Source organism: Passer domesticus, chromosome 5 (genome assembly GCF_036417665.1).
Source record: "Passer domesticus isolate bPasDom1 chromosome 5, bPasDom1.hap1, whole genome shotgun sequence".
Classification (NCBI taxonomy): Eukaryota; Metazoa; Chordata; class Aves; order Passeriformes; family Passeridae; genus Passer; species Passer domesticus.
In genome coordinates, this window is record NC_087478.1 from 44,404,139 (window position 1) to 44,426,235 (window position 22,097).

The 22,097-nt window shown below is 36.3% G+C and overlaps 1 protein-coding gene across 4 annotated transcripts in view; it reads left to right on the forward strand.

Moving 5' to 3' along the window:
- Nucleotides 1–14: 14 nt before the first annotated feature.
- Nucleotides 15–22,097, forward strand: part of APAF1 (apoptotic peptidase activating factor 1) — a 31,531-nt gene continuing 9,448 nt past the window's right edge. Inside the window, exons 1-20 of one of the 4 annotated variants that reach the window (XM_064419803.1) lie at nt 37–169; nt 1,335–1,476; nt 1,745–1,934; nt 3,172–3,369; nt 4,375–4,558; nt 7,530–7,642; nt 8,171–8,302; nt 8,746–8,984; nt 9,539–9,706; nt 10,481–10,612; nt 12,472–12,585; nt 13,138–13,316; nt 14,698–14,824; nt 16,751–16,876; nt 17,473–17,604; nt 18,278–18,403; nt 19,515–19,676; nt 19,947–20,075; nt 20,830–20,955; nt 21,807–21,926. In XM_064419803.1, coding sequence (XP_064275873.1) covers nt 1,339–1,476; nt 1,745–1,934; nt 3,172–3,369; nt 4,375–4,558; nt 7,530–7,642; nt 8,171–8,302; nt 8,746–8,984; nt 9,539–9,706; nt 10,481–10,612; nt 12,472–12,585; nt 13,138–13,316; nt 14,698–14,824; nt 16,751–16,876; nt 17,473–17,604; nt 18,278–18,403; nt 19,515–19,676; nt 19,947–20,075; nt 20,830–20,955; nt 21,807–21,926 — 2,835 coding nt within the window. In that variant the 5' untranslated portion in view covers nt 37–169; nt 1,335–1,338. Of the gene's footprint in view, nt 170–309; nt 328–1,334; nt 1,477–1,744; nt 1,935–3,171; nt 3,370–4,374; nt 4,559–7,529; nt 7,643–8,170; nt 8,303–8,745; nt 8,985–9,538; nt 9,707–10,480; nt 10,613–12,471; nt 12,586–13,137; nt 13,317–14,697; nt 14,825–15,272; nt 15,489–16,750; nt 16,879–17,472; nt 17,605–18,277; nt 18,404–19,514; nt 19,677–19,946; nt 20,076–20,829; nt 20,956–21,806; nt 21,927–22,097 lie in introns of those variants that run through there. The other 3 variants (XM_064419804.1, XM_064419805.1, XM_064419806.1) reach the window with 3 other exon arrangements.

The window sequence follows — 22,097 nt, forward strand, 5'->3', positions numbered from 1 at the left end:
CGCGGGGCTTTGTTCGGCGGCGGCGAGAGGGCTGGGCCGGGCCGGGTGAGCCCTTCCCCGCCCAGGCCCGGAAGGAGGAAGCGCTGCCGGCGCCGCCTTCCCGGGAGCCGCGGGGCAGCGGCTGTGCCTCGGGGCTCGGCGGGGCTCGGGGCTCCGCGCTGCCCGCCAGGTGAGCGGCGTGGCGGACACGCAGGGACGGACCGGACCGGGCCGGGCCGTGAGGCTGAGGCGTTCCGCCGGGGCAGGGTAGGGCTCGGCGGGCGGGCGGGCGGGCGGTCTGGGCGCCCCGGTTTCTGTTTCGTTGGCGGCTGGCAGCAGCGGCTGGGTGTGAGTTAACTCTTTGTTTTGTATGTTTGTGTAGCGATTTCTTCTGTATTTGCCTGGCGTGTGGCAGTGTTATTATTGTTACTATCCGTTTTTCGACTAGGGAGCTTTAGCGTTCCCTTTCCTCCGTGGTGCGGTGGGATAAAGGTAGGGTGGAAGGCTTTCTTAACTACGTAATTTTTGGCGAAAATAGGAAATTCTGTCAGCACAGCGGAAGAGGCGCTCCATCGCGGGTTTATCCAAAGGCAGCTGTTCTATATCTAGCCAGCTCCTGAAGGAGAGAGTGCAGGAAAAGGCGAGCGCTTCTGCAGGCACCTCATGGGCGCTCTGTGGAGGAGTTCGGACTTGTTTGTGGAGCTTTCCTGGCAGGAGCGGGATCAGACAGAGCGTTTTGATCGATTGGGACTCTCAGAGTCGCTGATCAGTTCTGGGAGACCTTTATGCCGTAGTCAATATTTTTCACCTGTTTTCTTCAGACGTTTGGTTTTTTATGATATGGAGGGAGAATGCAAGTTTGGAGTTGCGTGTCCAAATGCTGATAAAGGAAGGTACAGCGCAGTCAATGGCAGTGTTGGGTGCTCCCTCTTCCATCAAATGTCAGCATCCAAGTGTCTTTGTATGGAGTCTTGAACTTGGAGACAACAATGTGTTTATCCTGTGCAATGAGACCAGTCCTCTTTCTCATCATCATATGATCCAAGAACTTAAAAAAAAAAAAAATTGAAAGATGTAGTGACTGGAGACAAGACCTTTCAGTAGAAGCATTTAGCAAGACGCTAGTGTATGAGAAGCTTGTAGTCTTTGTTTGGTAGTTCTGAAAGTTTCATAAACATAAATTCATAGGAATGCAGAAAAGGATTTGTATTTTCAGAATTAGCTGGTACTTTGCTACTCTTTCTGATTTTAACAGTAAAATTTCTAAGCTGTTCTAAAGCTTCTTTCCTCATGCTTGTAAGTTATGTTCCCAGTCTGACTTGACTCCTCCCCACCCCCTCTTTTTCATGCTGAAGAAACATGGATGTCAAGAGTAGAAACTATTTGCTTATGAATCGTCAAGCACTGGAAAATGACATCAAGACTTCCTATATTATGGATCGTATGATTTCTGATGAGGTACTGACATTACAGGAGGAGGAGAGAGTGAAGCAACAGGTAGGATTATCTCTCACTGCTATTTCTCTTCCTAGTTTACGCACATATTTTACCACCCTTTTTAAAAATAGTAATTTCTGACTATCTAACTCCTGGATTTGTCAAATTCTAGCACACAGTTTTTGTTGCCCTTGATAAGGTTAAGGGCTTGGTAAGTTAAAGGCTATTTCTATAACTATAAGTAGTCTATAACTTAGAGTGATAAATTAAATGATTTCTGAGGTTGCTTAGTTTTGTATAATAACTCTTCTAATTTTTTTTTTTCTAGAATACACGTAAGGAGCGAGCAGCTATGCTAATAAACATTATTCTTACAAAAGATAATAATTCATACAGATCCTTTTATAATGCACTGCTCCATGAAGGGTACAGAGATCTTGCTGCACTTCTTCAGGATGGCATCCCTGCCGTATCGTCTGGTAACAGAAAGAGTTCCATGGATGGAATGACTTCCTACGGTCAGTGTAACTACAGCAGTCCCTCTGCTTGAGTGTGAACACAAGCTGTCTTGTTTATTCCTTAGAAAGTGACTATGTGTAATACCTGTTCCAATGGAAAAGGAGCTGCTGGTGCATTTGTTTGTTTTGGTAGTGTAGTAACTTATGTCTATTTCATCTACTTAACATGGCAGGAGAGTTACAGCAGTTACAATTTTTATAGGTCATGAAAGTGTTCATATTGAATAATGCTGATTTTAAAAGGCAGAAGAACTGATGCTCTTACAGTTTTCTCTAATTTGTAACATTTTTGTTGTAAGTGAAAGGAAGACTCTCATTTGTATGTATTAAAATAAAAACTTGTAGCTTCCAAAATTCTGATATTTATCTTGAAGAGTAATCTGGAATCTCTCAACCTACATTGATCTAGCTGATCATTGATTAGTTGATCTAATTATTAGGTTACTTAATTCTTTCCACCAGGTCTTTTAATTACCCTATATAAGTTCCATAACTTTTAACTGCATCAGTATCATCTTTGACTGACATGAAATAAATGTGTAGTTTCTAATGGGCAGAACCTTCTAACTGCATATGATTTACTGCCTTATTTACGGGCACTCTGCATTTGTTAAGTGTCAAAGGCATGTGGAGTTCAAGGCTATCTTAGATAATCAAAGTTTATCAGTTATGTCACTCCATATGGCCACAAAGAGGGCAGATGAAGTGCACATTTCCTTTCCTGTTATGCTTTACCTTTTTCAAGTCGTGCTATCTCAGCTAAATCAATGGAAGTCTTGCTTGGACCCCAGTGCTGTGCTGTGAACTGCCAAGAAAAGGCCTTGCACAGCATCCTTTCTTTTCTGCTGCATCCATGGTGGGGTGACTTCTGGCTCAGAAAGTGACTTGTTTGTTTGGAATAGTGATGTTGAGCTCTGTTTGCCAGTTTCCATGGGAGATGTTAATTCTCTCTTCACTTCTAGGGATTAACATAACAAGTTCTCCTCATGCAGTTATTAATTTGAACACTGTTTTAGGTAGGGGGCTAGTTACATGCTCAGTAATTTATTTCTAAAAAGCAGTATTTTTTTAGGATTTGGTATTTTGAGTCCAGCAGATTTTAGGGCATTTTTATGGGACATGAGGTGGGGAGAGAGCCCACTAGTTATTTTGGATGAAGAGTTGTTTGGTTTGGTTTGAAGAGGTATCACATTTAGAACTCATATTTTATTTTGATGTTTCTTGTTTTTAACTTTAGTGAAGACCATTCTCTGCGAAGGGGGCGTACCACAGAGACCAGTTGTGTTTGTCACTCGACCAAAACTGGTAGATGCTATTAAAAAGAAACTGTACTGCTTGGGAAGTGACCCAGGCTGGGTCACAGTTTATGGAATGGCAGGCTGTGGGAAGACTGTTTTAACAGCAGAAGCTTTAAGGGATCCTCAGCTCCTGGAAGGTACTTTCAGAAAAACATCGTATTTTTATAAAAATCACTGTAGATACAGGTATGGTGCAATATCATATGTCACCTTGGAAGTGTTTTGGAGTTCTAAATTTCTGAGGTGATTCTGAAATATTTGCTTGCAACATACTACTTTCATAATCATTTAGTGGTCTAGGACCACTGAGTGTTTAATTAATTTGTAGAAAAATAGCTTTTCACATTATAATCTGCTTTGGTTTATGAGAGTTGATGCATCCTTAATTAACTTGAAATTGTTATTTCTGTTAGTGCCAAATAATATATCTAGTTATATTTCTTTTGGGCATTGCTTATAAGGTCCTCTGACTCCTTGCTCTGTGAGTTTAAAAAAGTCTTGCTCTTAACTTTTGCATAAATTTTAATAGTAACAGGCATTTGTGGGTGATTAGTATTGCCTTAGCTTAAAGTAGGTCATAGATGCAACCATTTAATGGCATTTTTTTCTATTTTATTTATTTTTCCTTGCATAGGACACTAGGAGGAGAAAGTAGGACTTGGCATTAAAGAAAAAAATTATGTAGGGATAGATACTATAGCATCCTCTGCTACAGCTCACTCTTCTAGATATCTCCTTGATCACTGTTTCAGGGTCACTTTTTCAACCCAGCCTCTGAACCATTGCAGTACTACACGGTTAAAAATGTAAATTTTTAGGTAGGTCAGACTAGCAGAAAGATGGATGCCGAAGGGGCTGTGGAGGGACAGGAAGGAGGATGTCTAGAAAGGAGGGACAACAGCATCAGTGATGGTGTGAAATTTCTGTGGGTACTTGCCCTACAGAGTGTGTTCCTTTAAAAATAAACAGGCGTGGTCTTGTAGAACCACCCTTTGGTGTTAATAGTAGAATTGCAAGGATGGCTTGCAATAGATTTTAGAGGTTTGTGTTTTCATTAATGCTGACTTACTACTGTAAGTTGCTATAAAATATTTAAAATTATTTAAAATGTATAGCATGATTAATATTGCTTTTCTTGCTAGATTACTTTCCAGGAGGAGTTCATTGGATCTCTGTTGGGAAACAGGACAAAGCAGGGCTGCTCATAAAACTCCAGAATCTCTGCAGTAGATTGGAACATGACTCCACTCTTTCACAAAGGCCACCACTGAACATTGAGGAGGCCAAGGATCGTCTTCGTTTGCTGATGTTACGCAAATACCCCAGGTGATGTCAGTAAAATCAAATGCTATTCTTTTAACTGATAAAACTCTGTAGGGTAACTTTGGTCTAATCATCTGAGGTGTCTGTGTTGTGGTTACATATGTCTTCACATATCTACATGTTTGGTTTTTTTTAACCAACTTCCTAACTTAGGCTAATATGACTTCCATTGACAAAATATATTAACCAGCTGTGCAGGAGTCATATTTGCTTGAAAATAGTGAAATAGTGAAAGATGGAAACAAACAACTGGAAATTAGGATTTCTCTACCTTTCAGTGTTTTCACTGTGTGTGTAGACTGCTTTACTGATATGTGAGGATCATGCAGCAGAAAAAAGGGTGTGTATCACTGCAGGAAATTCTTCCTTTCCAGAACAGATGATGTCTTTAGAAAGTGTTTGGTCTGGAGGTACCAAAATGAAAGCAGGTTTTCATATGACCAATTATTGCCAAGAAACCAGTGTCTTTCTCAGTCATTGCACAGCTTTTTTCACCTTTGAGCAATAATTTTTGTTATTTGCTGAGGATTTAATTATTCTCTGGAAAAATTTGTATTAAGCTAAATGAGCCTGCTTGTCAGTGAATTATCTTGGGAATAATACTCCAGCCTTGTGATCTTTGTAGATAACAGAGCAGAATACTGGCATTTCTGTACAGGGGGGAAAAAGTTTTTCTTGTAAAGGAAAGACATGGGAAATATTGACAGGTCCTCCAAAAAGAAATCTATCAGCTGAAAGTGCATCTTTCCTTGAAGGATGTGAAGTGGTTGTCTCCATTGACACATTTCCATTGTTATTTCTTGTTTATTAAAAAACAAATGAAATCAAAACTCTTCAATGCAGAAGTGGGAATGGGGGGCGACGAAGGGAATGTGCCTGGGAGTAGGGATCATAGAAGGTGCAAGTGTATGGGAAACAAAGCTTCACTGCAGCTTGGGAAGAAGCTAGCTCTGCTCGGGAATTCCCTTTGGCAACAATTCTCTATGGCAACTTTAGCCATATCTAGATTCAGATTGCCATCCTAGTACATCTCTTTGGAGTAAAGTATTAGACAAAGGATTCAAATTTTGAAGCCAATATGTTTCTTGGGATTAAATTATTAGTCAAATGAAGAATGGAAACTATGGTATACTTTAGAATAAGAAATTATAGAATTTAATCTCCTATGATTGTTATCATGGAGTTTTGTTTGTTGCTTTGGGGTGTGTTTTTGTTTGTTTTGGTTTTTCTTTGTTATGAGGGTTTTTTAAATAATCCTAGTTAGAATTTAAGATTTGTTGGTATGACTGGAGGAGAAAAGTCACTGATGCCTAATGAATGGGAGGACTTTGAAGTGCTCAGATTAATTAAAAGCATTACAATCATTGATTGTAATCATTACAGCCTGATTGTAATCATGAATTACAATCAGGCTGTAATTCATGCCACCCATCATATTTTCAATTGTGAAAGTGCCACAGAACAAGCCCTTTATGGCTATGCTAGTATTCTTGTGAATCCTCTGATTTATCAAAAGGTTATTAATAGAAGAGTTGTATAAAAATGAGATAGAGGTATCCAAGACTTAAGTGTATCATTGAGAATGTGGTCTGATGTGTATGCACTTCTTTAAGGAAGATCAAATCCTTATTTATAGGCTTTGATGGTGTAAGTGCCACTTAGCTGAACAAAAATGCGGAAGTTTTGTCATGCTTCAGTGAGAATTGGACAACTTAACCAGTACCTAGTGGACTGGACAATTCCATCCCTTAAAAAACAAGCATAGTAAGTGTAAACAATTTGTAGGATTAGGTGTCAGTAGCTAAAATTCACTGAAGACAAATAACTTGTTTCTTTTCATACATCTGCTTGCCAGCTAGTCTTTTTGACTTCTTGTTCTCTTACACACAGTCTTCTAAAAACAGTTTTCAGTAACTTCTCTGTCATATATAGCCAGGTGTAGGGAAGTCTCCTGTACATTATTCTGGTGAGATTCCATGTAGGAGCCTACAAAAGTGGCTGGCCATATATGATTGGAATATGTAGTCAGTATGAAATGCCATTTATGTAAGAAGAGCCTTGCCATTCGAGACAGTTGCTTTACAAGAGGGTTAGTCTCATATAGCTTTCCAAAGATACAAGAACAAAAATCAAAACTCTTGAGTCAAAAGGAAACTTAAGTGCTTTCCCACAAAGCTTATCACTGGCGTGTGTCAGAGTTATCTAGTTTTATACAACTCTTTTCTTAATTTATGATACCTAATGATTTAAAACCAGTAAATATTTCTGGATTTCCTGGCATCTACTAATGGAAATGCTTCTCAAAACTTTGTTTGCACTTCAGTTGTAGCTATGAATAATAAATGGTAAATACCTTTTTGTGGTAACTCCATTCTTGCACAGTGTTTAATCACAGAATCACCAAAGTTGGAAGAGGCCTTCAGGATCATCAAGTCCAGCCATCAACCCAGCACTACCATAATCACCTCTCAGCCATATCCCCTAAGTGCCACATTCAGACACTTCTTGAATAATTCCAGAGACAGTGACTTCACCACCTCCCTTGGCAACTTGTTCCAGTGCTTAACTACTCTTTCACAGAAAACTGTTTTTTTCTGATATCTAATCTGAACTGCCCTGGTGCACTTTAAGGCCATTTCCTCTACTCCTTCCACTTGAGACATGGCAAAGAGACCATCTCCCACCTGGCTACAACCTCCTTTCAGGTCATAAAGATTGACAAGATCCCCCCTGAGCCATGTTTTCTCCAGACTAAACAACCCCAGCTTCCCCAGCTGTGCCTCTTAGGACATTTTCTAGACCCTTTACCAGCTTTGTTACTGTTCTGTGGACATACTATTAAGATATTCTGCATACTAATATAAAAAATTATGCAGTGATACTTTGTAAATTATGAAAATATCTTTTCTTTATTAAAATGCAATACTTTATTTTAGCATTAATAGTTGATCTGAAGTATTTCTTCTCTCACTAGGTCTCTCTTGGTCCTGGATGACATTTGGGATTCCTGGGTGTTAAAAGCATTCGATAATCAATGTCAGGTGCTCATCACGAGCAGGGACAGGAGTGTAACAGACGCTGTGGCTGGTAAGGAACAGCTCCCTCTCCTGCACCACAGATTTTGTGTGTTTGTGACTGGAGTTTGTTCTTATGAGCTTTCAAAAGAATCTGATGGAATCTGTCTGTCAATCTGTGCACAAGTGACAAGGTTTTAGAATTCTGCTTTGTAAGACTTAATGTTCTTTGTGAAGTAAGTGTTGTATGTTATACTGAAAGTTACATCTTAACATTGATGAGTGCAGTAATTCTCAACAGAAGAAATTAAACCTGTGACACTGGTGCTGTTAGGCTGATTATCTCTACACTATTCACCAGTGCCTGCCTGTAATGCACTTGTAATTTTTAGCTTATAGTCTGGTTTTTTTCTGTGTATGTGTCTCTAATGCAAGCTGATTTTGATAAGTAGAATTTATACTCTTCTCTGTCCTATAAAATACTATGAAAAAAGTCATGAAGCTTTGCTCCAGATTTTACTTGGAAAATACATAGAATTTTCGTTTGTTTGGTTTTTTTTTTTTGCATTAGTTGAAATTTTTTCCATGTTTCTGTTTCTAGGCAATAAATACGAGGTTCATGTGGAAAGTGGACTAGCACATGAGAAAGGGCTGGAGATTTTATCCCTATTTGTGAATATGAAAATATCAGAACTTCCAGAACAAGCTAACTCTCTTGTAAGAGAATGCAAAGGTATTCTAGTTGCTCTTTGTTATACAATTTACCACTGAATGTTGTTCTTTTTTTCTATATTTTGACTTAAAAATAGAGAAGAGAACATCCTTTAATACTATATATGTTAAGTAAACTGCAAGGGCTTGTTAAATATTTTGGGTTTTTTTTTAAGCCTAGCAGAAGTCTTATGTTGGTTTTTGGGTATTTTTCTTCAAACTTGGGTAGTTCTTCTTAAAATTTTGGGTAGTTTTCTTCAATATTTTCTCTCTGCACCACAATTACACTTAAATTCAGGGAATTTGCAAATGTCTGCATGGAGTGTTTATTTTATTTATCTCTGCTCCACACCTCAAAAATTTAATCAGAGTATTGGGAAGATGACCTGTTTCAGTCATGTGACTATCAACTCTTGGATTGTGTTCCTTGATGACCTCTAAATTTGATTTTATCTTTTCCTTCAGGTTCTCCTCTTGTGATATCCTTGATAGGTGCGTTACTCCGAGACTTCCCAAGCCGCTGGGAATATTATCTCAGGCAGCTGCAGAATAAGCAGTTTAGAAGAATAAGAAAATCTTCCTCCTATGATTATGAAGCCCTTGATGAAGCAATGTCCATAAGTGTTGAGCAGCTGGATGACAATTACAAAGACTACTATAAAGACCTCTCTATCCTCCCAAAAGATGTTAAAGTACCTACTAAGGTAATAAAAACAGTGCAGAAATCTTGTGATTTTTAGTGAGATACAAACAACAACTTTAAAGAATTTTTAAAATTTGTAATTGTCATGTATAACTTCTGTGGTATGGAACTTAATAATAATTGCTAGATTGGGTAGATTTGTTCCATTATTGTATCATGACTTGTGTTGTTAGTAGTGAAACTAAAATAATCATCACTGAATAAACATATTCATACTGTTAAAGTTTAATCTGCATTCTGTATATTGTTCTTTAATTAGATTGTAATTGAGCTCACTGAAAGCTTGAAAACTGTTATGTTGAATTTGTCTCCTTTAATGGTCACCAAATAGATCAGCACAAATAGACAAAAGATAGGTTAACTTCTAATATCTGTCCTGTGGTTTGGTGTGAAGGAATTGGTATCTTATTGAATTGGTTACCCTTTGTGTCTGTATTTGTTAGTATGCATTTTGTTGACTGTTAATTTTTGTTGACTGCCTTTCATAATATTTATACAAATCATATTACAACTTGGTTCTGATTCTCTTCCCTGTTTATGTGTAAATATATATAGGTTCTCTGTATTCTTTGGGATATGGAAACTGAAGAAGTTGAAGATATACTACAGGAATTTGTTAACAAATCACTGTTGTTCTGTGATCGCAATGGGAAGTCATTCCATTATTACTTACATGATCTTCAGCTTGACTTTCTCACAGAGAAGAACCGCAACCAGCTTCAGGTAGCGTGTCAGCTGATACTGCATTCAGCTTTACTCTGCAAAACTTTCAGAAAATGTTGCTTTGTTAAATGGTACCCTGAGTATTTCATAGCATAGATCCAAATTAAATTTAACTTAAGGCTGACCAATTAAAAATATTTACAGCTTGAAACTGTGGAGGGATTTCTTGAGGGTTCCATCTGCAGCTGAGAGACTACACCGAGAGAAGACTCTATTATCATTATTTCTCTATCAGGTGTTTCCAGCAGGAGATGTCCACTGTTGGTTCCAAAGACATCAAGGCCCTACCAGACTGCTTCTTTAATGCAGAGAAATGCTTTTTGCTCCTTTTTTTTCAATTTAAGGCAGTACTTCCAGGAAGATGACCTGTAAGTTTGGCTCAGTTTAGGTTCTGAAGGACAAGGCAGAAAGAGTTGATATGAAGAAAAGCAAAGTTTTTTTGTCTTGCTTTAGATCTACATATGTAAGGATCCTTTTTTTTGTTTTTGTTTGCTACCCACATTTAAGATTAAGAAAGATTTGGTAGCTAATCTCAGTTTGAGAAGGAGGGTTACACTTGCTTTTCTGTCTTTCAATATGCAGAGGATGTTTCTGGAGAAGTCTTTAGCAGTAAATTAGGTTAGGTGTACAATTTTTGGAAAGTAAGCTTATTGCACTTGTTAATGTATTACAATTGAGAAATAGTATTATTCCTCAATGCTACTTACAATGTAATAATAATAATACTACTTATAATTCCACAGTACCAAAAGTGTGTTTTTCTTCACTTTGCAGGAGCTACATAAAAACATAGTAAATCAGTACAAGAAATATTACAAGCTTAATACACCTGTTCTGTCTCAAGAGGATTGCATGTACTGGTATAACTTTCTGGCATATCACATGGCAGGTGCCAAAATGCAGCAGGTGGGTTCTGACAAGTGTCCTGTGCTTCCCGTTTTCACCCACTCTTACCTCTGCTTTATCCAACAAGCCTTCTTCCAGTTGAGCCTCTTTTCCCCTTGGCTTTAGTCCAGCTGGGTGAACACTCAATGTAGAGTCTTTAGGAGGTCCTCTGATAATCACTGTCCCTTACAGAAACTACTTTATTTCTCCACTCTGTATCTTGTCTTTTCAACCACTTCTTGAGAAGTTTTCCTATTTTATATCATAATGGCTTGTGATTTTCTTTTCCTTTTTAAGAAACTTTAATAAGAAATTTTCTCTCAACCTTTTTGCAGACCCAAGCTCTCTTTATTGTAAAGCTCTCTTCATAAAGTAAATTGATTTCATCAGAGCATTTTATCAGTTAATTACTTTTTTATCTTCAGAAGTCTTGTTAGCTTTTTCCTCTTATGTCATAGAGATTTGTGTGTAAAAATTCATTATCTGATTTCAATAGCAAAAAAACCCCATCAAGAGTTAGATGAGTAAGTCTGTTGTTTCCAGAATTGTCTTGATGCCTTAAAAATTGCTGTCATTTTTGCCAACTGCTTTTCTTTAGATATTGAGCTGTTATAAGATGCAAATCATGCAGAAAGATTAATAATTGCTGGTTTCACTTGAATTTGAGTTTCAAATGTCTTGAATAGCATTTGGTCATGGTTTTTAGTTGCTTTATTTCAGAAGTATTCAAACCTTTTCATTTGAGCTTCTTTCAAGATGGTCCATCTGACTTATATAATACACTTCATGGATTTATCTCTTATAGGAGCCTTGATAATTAATCTTGGTTACAAGTCTAGGTGTTTTGAATCATGCTCATTTCTTTACCGTATTATCTTTAGTTTCAATGTGTTGTGAAAATGTTTTTATTGGCAGCCTTTCAATGTTTTGTAGAATTAGCTTCTCAGAAGTCTTTAGCCTGGCTCATTGTGACTATATGCTTCCTAGAGTTTATATTCTATGTATCACTTATTTTTCATTATTTAGAAATTATTTCTACTTATTTGAAGGCTAACGAAGCTAGGAGGTATTCCTTTGTTTTTATTTAACAATTATAATCTCTTAATCCTTGTGGTATTTATTGATTTTAAATTGGAATATGCTTTACACCTGTGCTGTGTTGTTGCTAAGCAGTTTTTCTCCAGGAAGTCTAAAGAAAACATTGGACCAATATTTGTTAAAGATGGTCATCTAACTAATAGGGATACAGTTCAATGCTTTTCTTTACCTGAGTCTTTAATAATACTGACAGACCTTGTGTGCCCAGGCCCCTGGTTTTGAGGACTATGAGTGTGGAAACAGGGACTTTTCATTAATGGAGACAGATGTGAAATTGTAAGGTACTGGCTGGATCAGTTGAATGTTCCCAAGTCCTTAGGGTCTGATATGATACAACCCAGAGCACAGAAGGAATGAAAGGATGTTATGGCAAGACTCCCTTGATCATTTACCAGTGGTTTTAGGAGTTTCAGCATCTCCTAGGAAGATCAACAATCATTACTAGCAATGATCTTTGCTAGACTGGACTAGAAGAAGCTTTTTCAGAGCTAAACAAGGAGGTCTCATGCTGCAAAAGTCAAGAATTGCTCTGTACCTCCATCTACAGTCTGACTAGCTGTATCAAAGAGCAGTTTAAAATAACAAACAGCCTTCTGTACACTGAATTTTTATAACTGAACAATTAAGATGCAGGAAACAGGAAATTACCTAAGTTTTCAACGAGAGGCTGTTGTACCGAAGTATAGTAAATACCTAATGTATTTCCTGTGTTTTTTCTTTTCCCCTTAAGTAGATTCTGTTGTGAAACTTACACTCTGAACTTAAATTTGTATTTCTTTTAGGAGCTCTGTGATCTTATGTTTTCTTTAGATTGGATTAAAGCTAAAACAGAATTGGTGGGGCCTGCTCATCTAATTCATGAATATGTAGAATATAGTTCAGTCCTGGATCAAAAGGTATGATACTAAAAGGTAAATGATCAGTTGGTTCCAAATATAATTTTTGATTTTGTAATTGCATTTTGTTGGATGTATGTATATGGCAAGTATATAGAATGCATATAAAACCAAAATTAAATTGAACTTCAACTTGGAGAAGATAAAAATGAAGGAAATTAGGTTTTCTGTTTTTTTTTAACTACAGTTTGTAAGTGGTTGGCCATGGAACTCAATAGCTATAGTGATCAATAACTAGGGGTGGGTATGTGAGATACTCTGCTTTTGAGGAGGTGTGGAATTATGCTGACCACTTGGAATAGTCTTTCTGATATTTTACACTGCTTATTGAATAAATCACTATTGCTAGTATTCTTTGTTTTAAAAAGAAGGACATTGTGCTTTCTGAATAGGATAATTAAATATTTCAATATACTGTATGTATTTGCTAATATAACTTAATAGAAAAATAGAGCTAAAGGCTTCTGTGAGAGTATTAGCTGTAGAAATTCACAAAAGCGAGGAAATAAATCCTAAGATAAATCTGTTATCAAATGTCTGCTCTGTATTTAGGATAGCACAGTGCGTGAGAATTTCCAGGAGTTTCTGTCCTTAAATGGGCACCTGCTTGGACGGCAGCCGTTTCCTGACATCATTCAGCTGGGTCTCTGCCAGCCAGAGACATCAGAGGTGTATCAACAGGCCAAGCTACATGCTCAAAGGGAAACAGGAACATTCTATTTGGAGTGGGTGTAAGTAGCTGCAGCCCGTCTGCTGATATGCTGACCCCTTGACCAAGGAAATTATTTAATGTACAACTAAATACCATGTATGGTAGTAAAAGGATCTGTGTAAGAGCTGCTGGGGTTTTCTTCTGGGGAAAGAAAGTGAACTCGTGGGAAAAGGAGAACCCATGATATGTAAGGTGACAACTTAGTAATAATTACATAAAAATTAATTTAGTAATAAATTTACTTCTGTATTCAATTATTGTTCCTTTTAAATGACAATGCAAAGATGAAAATATGATACTTTGAGTCTTCTTTAAATAGTTTTATTTTAACATTAGAATTGTAGTGCCAGTATTTGGTTTGTTAGTGTATGTTTTTAGGTTTTAAAGTAAATTGTGACTTTTTCAAAGGAGAGCATTTGTGCCAGCTTGCAAAGTTTTATAAAGTAGCAAGATGGGAAATAGTAATCTCTACACAATCTTGAAACTTCTCCAATTTAAACAATTCTTTGCTGTTACTGTATTTTTGGAAGTTGTTTAAGGAAAATGTATACAGATATACACATTTCCCAGCCCTGTCCAATAGTCAGTTGACCACATAACTCTCTTTGATTCTGTTTGATATTTCTCTTCTGAAATGTGTAGCACTTGGTGCTTATAAAACAGAGTGACTCTCTGTCAAGCAATTATAGTATGAGCCAGGCAGATTAGTCCCCTCTTCAAATATTTGATGATTTTATTTAGCAAAACTGCTTGGAAATTGCACAGTTCAGGAGAGTCAATATCCAGGTAGTTCAGGAGAGAGATGTTTTGGTCATTTATCACCAAGTCATCTCATTACAGTGCCAGCTGTCCGTGTTAAGGTCTGGCTAAACAGGATGATTGTGATTGCTCCTAACTCTTAAGTTTTTGTTGAAATGAGGCAAGAGTCATCTAAGGTGAGTTAGATCCTGTACCTAATCTGTGATTGAAAAGTAGTGATAGTCACAGATCTTATTTAGGTATCTAGTGATAAGAATCGAGCCACTGTCATGGAAATTAAGGAAGTTTGCACAGATCTAAGCAAATTTACAAGAGTTTTTTAATATGCTTGAAAAGGACGAGTTCTCCTGCAGGAGAGCAAGAATTCTCAGGAAAAAGTCTGTATTTGGAAATATCATCTTTCAGATCATAAAAATGTTATCTTTCTTGGTATCTAAGCTGGAACAATATAAACCTTTGAGTGAATGTTGGAATTTGTGTTTCCTTTATTAGTTCAGCATGAAGGCTGAGAGGTAGGGTGTAGTGGGTTTTGTTTGTTTTTAAAGCTTGCTGCTCAAGATGTGTGAAAAAGTATTAATATTCTTAGAGATGATTTTGAATAATACAAAGGCACTCATCTAAATAATTGTCTTGTCCTGTAGAAATAAAAAATCCTTGAAAAATCTCTACCGTCTGGTTGTTCGTCCGCATCGAGATGCAGTTTACCATGCCTGCTTTTCTAAGGATAGACAAAGAATAGCATCATGTGGAGCTGACAAAACTCTTCAGGTAAGACACCTGTGGATGAGTCAAAAATAGATGCTATACCATTTCAAAAACATTTGTTAAACAGTCCTGTCACTTTTCTTCGGTTGCTGTGTGGAAATATTTGGATCTAGATCGTAATTGGAGACAAATTATTGAAAAGGATGTATTATTGCATAAATGCCAAGTTGCATGTTCAGAGTAGTAAGCATTATCTTCAAGAGCTGAATGGTGGCATTTTAGGGTTTATGCCCTCACTGCCCTAATGTATGAACATGAGATGACATGGAAAAGGTCACAGCCCAGCAATGCACCCCAGCTTATTTAATATTTACTTGCAAAAAATGTTATTTCCAGTCACAGTACTGAGAAGCAGTAAGATGTTTTAGGTACAGCTTTACTATTTATGTGGGATGGTAGTGGATGTTATGCCACTTCAGTGTTTAATTAGTTAAATTCCTTAATGCATAAGAAATACATCTGTGGAGAAAATGCCTGAAGCAGAGGACAGTATTAAATTGGATGCAGGCCCAAAGTGCTTAGAAAGCAGATTGGAAGAGACAGAGAGGAACGTGACTAATATAAATTTGCCAGCAGTCTGCCTGGAGGGGAGTCAGCCAGCTCTCAAGAAAACTAGCAATCAGCCAGCCAGTAACCTGGTAAAGTACCCATATTCAGACAGCCAAAGGTAAGGGAAAAGAACAACTTTGCTGCAAGCCTTTGGTATTGTTTTTGATGCTTGAGAAGTTGAGTACTAAGTTGCTGCTCATTTGGCTACTTACTGTGTTAAGTAGGTTTTTTATTTGCTTATTTTATTTGCTGGCCTGTACAGAATTCTGATCATGGCATCAACTTAGGAGATGCCTGATGGATGTACTCATGCTGTGCTGTAGTTGCTGTGCTGGGCTTCTGTACTTAATGGCCTCATTACTGACACTGCAGATTACTTATTTTTTTCTTCATTCTACACCCAAAAATATCTGTGGATTGCAATTGCATTTAAACTAAATGTTCATTGAAGAAATAATAGGAAAATTAGCCATAATCCTTTTTTCATTTTTAAATTTTGAGCTTCATGTTTTTTTCTAATTATGGCTTAAGCTTTCCAGTTTTCAAGGCTACTTAAAAAAATGATTGCTGGATTAAGAACAGATACTCTGCAGAACTTACTGTGAAGGTAGATTTCCTGTTACTTCAGTACTTACGTTCTTATTTGAACAAATACCAACCATTTAATTGTCATTGGTATTTCTGTTCAATAAAAAAAATATCTGAAAAGTGCTGTAAAGAACACCTTGTGGTTTATTTTAATTATTAAGAATATGTAACCTTACATATTCTTACAAGATGGGAAGAGACACCTAATTTCCACCCCCTGCCCAACCCACACTGTAAAGTTAAATCCCAGAATTTGAGGAACTTGATTAATATGTAGCACTTTTCCCCAACTGTCCTTTCATTGCCTATGTCTAACTTGAGACTGAAACGTGTGACAATTTTCCTGCCAATTTTTCCCTACTTATTTTTGGTTTTTGTTCTTCCAATCATCAATTCTTTTGAAATTCTTACTTTAGATATATGGGTGCCTCATACATATAAAACTGCAATTTGTACTTTTATGAATGTCTTAGATTTTAGATCTTATTTAGATTGTGTTTTCCAGTTACTTTTAAAATAGGCTGTGAAAGGGCATGGCTCTTAGCTTAAAGAGTGGAGGTAGGACAAAAGTATTTTGAAAAATACATTTTCCCTAATTCTCTCTCACAATTTCTGTCATCCATGCAGGACTTTATAATTATGTTATTGTCCCTGAAATTATGAACACGTTAAAAAATCAACCCATTTTTTAAGAGCTTACATAAAGAGAGCTGTTTGAGATGATAAAAGAAACTTATATACGTGTTTTCAAACTGTCTGCAAGTTGTAAGGTTTTACTGTTCCTTGGTTTAGGTGTTTAAAGCAGAAAGTGGAGAGAGACTCCTGGAGATAAATGCCCACGATGATGAAATACTCTGTTGCACTTTTTCTGCAGATGGGGAATTCGTAGCAACTTGTTCAAGTGATAAAAAAGTCAAGGTAAGGGAATGAGGAAAAGATTATTCTTTTTTTCAGACTCATAATTTGAATTTCTCTTTAACTCAGCACAGATTCTTAAAACTAAAGGTGTTTTTTTTTAAACTTAAATATTATATGGATAATTTAATACTTGACAAACAGAAAAGCCCCACATGTTACATAAAATAAAAGATACTTAATGCTAACATCATGCAGGCAGAATTAACCACTTATTTTATTTGTATCATCTGATGTTTCTTTTTAACTAGAACATAATGTGTGAGTCCAGTCCTATAACATCAGATGAATCTATTCATAAGTCTTTTTTTAATGCTTTTTTTCTGTTACCCGTGAAATAGTTGGGATTTTTAATTCCTCGTTATACTAGCAAAATCTTGTTGGAATTCCAGAATTTATCAGATTCCAGTCTGAATTATGACCTTTGCCTTCATAATGTCTTGCTTCTTTATTTAAATAATCTTTCCTCTTAAAAATATTTTTGAGGTATTATTAATAATGTTTAGGACTTTCTGTATTTCAGCATAATTTCCAGATTTTTAAAAACAATTACTTTAAAATATATTTAAAAGTCTGTTTCATCTTTTAATTCTGCCTAGGTCTGGAATTCAAGAACAGGCCAGTGTAGGTGTGTGTATGAAGAGCACTCCGAGCAGGTCAATTGCTGCCAGTTCAATAACAAAAGTGGTCAGTACCTTCTGGCCACCTGCTCAAATGACACTTTCATCAAAGTAAGTGGAAAACGTTGAGATTATTCTCATGCTGTTTGTTATGACAGGGTAGTTGTTGATGTATAAATATATCTATACACTGTCAAGTAATGTTTTTTCAATGAGCCTGGTGGAAGAGACATGGCAACAGATTGAGAGTATTGACTACAGCTCTGTTATCAGATTTCAGCAAGGCAGAATAGAAGTGTTTATACTCAGCAAAGGAGAATGGGCAAGTCCTCTGTTGGTAGGGCATGAAGGTGAGGGCTTTGGTCTGATGATATTCAAATTGTTCAAGACAAACTTAAGAGATTTATTTTTGTTGAAGTGTGTAAGCTACATAAATCTAATTTAGGAAGCTGAAAAGGAATGAGGCAAGACACAGCTTTTTTCACAGTCTGAGGAAACTTTCAGTAATTTTGTGCTGGTCAGGGGCCTTGTCTGCACCGTACAGAGAGTTTTAACTAGATTTATGTAATTCTGATGTTAATAGTTTTAATGTATCTTACCAGATAGAGGTAAATTGTGGGGTAGCCAGGGACATAGCTTCCAGTCCATGAGCATGTGGGTAAAACTAAGAAAAGATAAAAGTGGTGTTTCGGTTGCCAGTGTATGATTTTGAGAAGAGCATGAGTGATCGGTCTTTAAATAATTCATTATTATAATGATATTTATATGTTTATTTCTCTTACAGATTTGGGATTTGAATGAAAAATACTGTAGAAATACGATGATAGGTCATGAAAATTCTGTCAATCACTGCAGATTTTCACCAAATGATGAGTATGTTGCTAGCTGCTCGACAGATGGAACAGTAAAGGTATACAGTATACTTTGAAATCAACCCTTTGTTTTGATGATGGATGGGCAGGTTTTGCATCAAATGCAAAATATGTATAAGAAAGTTTTTGTCTGCATGATCAGCTTTAATGAATTAAATCCTGAAACAGTTGATTATTGATCATCTGTAATGATGACCAATTTTTGGTCATCATTAATTTAATGTAGGATTTGTAATGCAGGATTTTGTAATGCAGGATTTTGAAATGGCTTGTCCAGTACCAGGAAAAAAAATTTGACTGCTCGTAATTGCAAATAAATGCTAACTAGCCTCAGTTTGAATATTTTTGTCCCCTATGCACTTTGTTAAGAAAACACAAGTGGGGAGTAAAAATTGTTTAACCAGAAATAGTAGTAAGTTTTTAGGTTAATTAAAAGTTTTGTCATCTCTGAAAATGAATCATCAGGAGACATAAAAAATAAAACCAATTTCCATGTGCTATTTTCTTGTATGCACTAGAAGAAAACTGAGAGGTTTGTGTTTTTCTGAGAGTGTATTATTTTTATTACCTTTAGTTGCAACAGAATTATGCTATTTCAGAATTGCAATTCTTAAAACACTGTTATGTTTCTATGTAGTTGCTAAATCAGGAAGGAAGGATTGCTGTAGCTGTTGTTCATAATGAAAAGTGTGGTGAAGGGGGCAGAAGTGTTTCCCTAGATTTTTGGCAGGTCCCTCAGTGAAATTAAGGTGCAAGGTGCTAGATGTGTATGAGATTTCTCATGGTGAGTAGATTGTTTACAGAGTTGCAGGGTGGTGTTATTTTTGGTTTTATTCTTTTTTTAAGTAGAAATTCAGGCAGCATTGTAGCTGGAATGATAGGAGGGAAAAACCCAAGGAGAAGGCTCTGCTACAGCATAATCCTCTCTGTGGTTTATTTCTTAATTTGCATTTCTCTTTTTTTTTTTTAATATGTAAGTCATTTGGACTTGTGAATATTCTAATGCTATTTGTTGACTGGGGAAAGTAAAAAGGACTTTTGTATTTTATTCCCTGCCCTTTTTTCCAAAGAAGTAGTTGGGAGCTCTCTCTTGTTGTTTTCTGTACCTATATCAGCCAATAGATTGTGTCTGTTTCCTGTTTATTCCAGCTCTGGGAAGCGCGCTCAGGAAATGAACTGAAAAGTATTGAGATAAAAGACTTCTTTAAAAATGCAGATGAACAACCAGATGATGTGGAAGTTTTAGTAAAATGTTGCTCTTGGTCCAGAAATGGTAACATGATTTTGGTGGTAGCCAAAAATAAGCTTTTGGTAAGTACCTCACTTCAGTAATCTTTTTGGAGGTAGTGTGTTACAATAGAGGTAGAAATTATGATTACAGATTAAATAGCAGGCCGTTAAGATCTTGCAGACAGAAGTGCCTGATTTCAAGTGTGAGTAAATAAAAAATACGTGGTCAACAAACCTGTGACTAAGAGAAATACTGTCTGAATTCAAGAATGTACATTGTTGAGCATTTAAGCTATTTGTCAGTAGTGAAGTCATTCAAACAGGGTTTCTATTGTAATTATGTGTTCACAGCTTTTTGACATCAACACCTGTGGTTTGTTGACTCAAGTCGTTGTCAGTCATCACAGCACAATCCAATACTGTGACTTCTGTCCTGGGGATGAGTTAGTAGCAGTTGCTTTGTCTCACTGCTCTGTTGAGGTAAGTGTCTGCCATATACCATGGAAGACTACTTGCAATTTAAAATGTTACATTTGTCCTGATAGTTTCTTGTATGCAGAAATAAAACATATGCAGCTATTTTTAGCAGGCTTTTGATGTGCTCCATTCTTTCTAATTTTCATTTGCTTCTTAAATTTAAAATACCAACTGGGAACTAGTGTTTTAAAGTTACATGTTCATTTTGGACAATGCAACCCACATTTATCTAAAACTAAACTAGTCTACTAAAGTATCTATTATTGTCATTCTCAGGAGTATTGCTTAACTCAAACCAAACCCTCTCTCCTTCTGTGTGCTGGTACATAAAAAGGAAGGAAACATCTGGAATAACTTTGAGGCTAGCATGGCTAGAGTAGGTCTGTACAAATATCAAGTTTGGGGCTGGTGTTAGTTTGGGTTTTTTTGTTGTTGTTTTTTTGGGATCTTTTGGTTTTCCAATCTGTACAGTCAAGCAGAACTTGTATTTTCTTTATAAAGTGGTTTTTTTTCCCCCCCCGTGTCTTTTAAAATCATGGCAGTAAAACAGGCTGCTGATTCCATTTCCCTGACCATTGAAATCTGATAAGCAGGGGCAGTTCTTGTTACATTTGATTTCAGAATAAGAACTAAGAAAATACTAGAAGACATAGTAATTAAGTGTCTCAGTTAGTAAGTGATTAGTGCACTTGCACTGTTTTTCACTGTAAATGCAATTTAAATACTTTTGAATTTTTCTTTCATATCTTTATTGTAGTTATGGAATATTAAGTCTTTATCAAAAGTGGCATATTGCAGAGGACACATGAGCTGGGTTCACTGTGTGACATTTTCGCCAGATGGATCTTTATTTCTGACCTCATCTGATGACCAGACAATACGTGTAAGATAACTTTTCTTTTTTGAAATATCTGAATTTAGATAGGTATTAAGTTACTCATTTAAGGAATTGTTTATTGTGTAATCATAGATCATATAAAATACATAGAAATATACCTGTGTATTTTGTATGTAAGTTTATAGTCAATATAAATTTAAATATTTGTTATAAAATAATTTACATATACGGTAAAATGTGCTGGCTTTTTTGCTTTATTTACTGTTTATCTAAATTTCCTCTCTATCTATATGATTTTTTAAAGTCTGATCGCACTTCAAGAATAATTATAACCTTCTGTTTTGTTTTACATTTTATCTGAATTGGGAATTTTGGAGGTTTTTGAGGATTCTAGCAGACTGGATGTGTTTCATTGTTAGGTATATTTGCTGTTAATATTTAGGATAGATTTCTGTAATTGTAATTCTGATTAAAACCTGTGAAAATATAACTATATCTTACCAAGGTAACATTTCCCTTTCTCCCAAGTTAACACATACATTCTTGAAATTTTGAAAGTAATTGGAATATAGAAATATGTGTTTCATATTTTTTGTAACTGGATTTTAATGCTTCTCTTTGTACTAGAAAATTTTGGATGTTACATCTGTGACTCTAAAGACAGAGAAGTCTTGGAGTCAGCCTGGGAGAAAAAGTTTTATTTCATCTGTTGGAATCACTGTAGTAATTGCACAACTTTCCCCAGTATGAAAACCAGCAGAAACATCATTTTCATTGTTTTAAAAAGTCAGTGTTACTTACAACTTCAAAAGCCTTCAGTTTACAAGTGCTGTTGTTCAGCAAGTTTTATGTCTTGTTCTTTAATAAAGCTAATGAAATTCTGTGTTATTCAACAGATCTGGGAAACAAAGAAGGTGTGCAAATCTTCTGATGCTGTGCTGAAGAGTGAGCTAGATGTTGTGTTTCACAATGGTGAAGTGATGATTTTAGCCATCTACAATCAGAAGAATTTACAAGTAAGGTGTATTTACCAGTATTTTAGTATGTTTGACTGTTACCTGCAAATCTCAGTAGAAAACTGATGAAGCACTGAAAGAACCTCTTGTTCTTGGCTTTCAAGAGTTGAATTTGTAGCAGATGACTCAGTGTGTAAAATAACATTTTTGTATCTAGAAACTGTGCCTAGT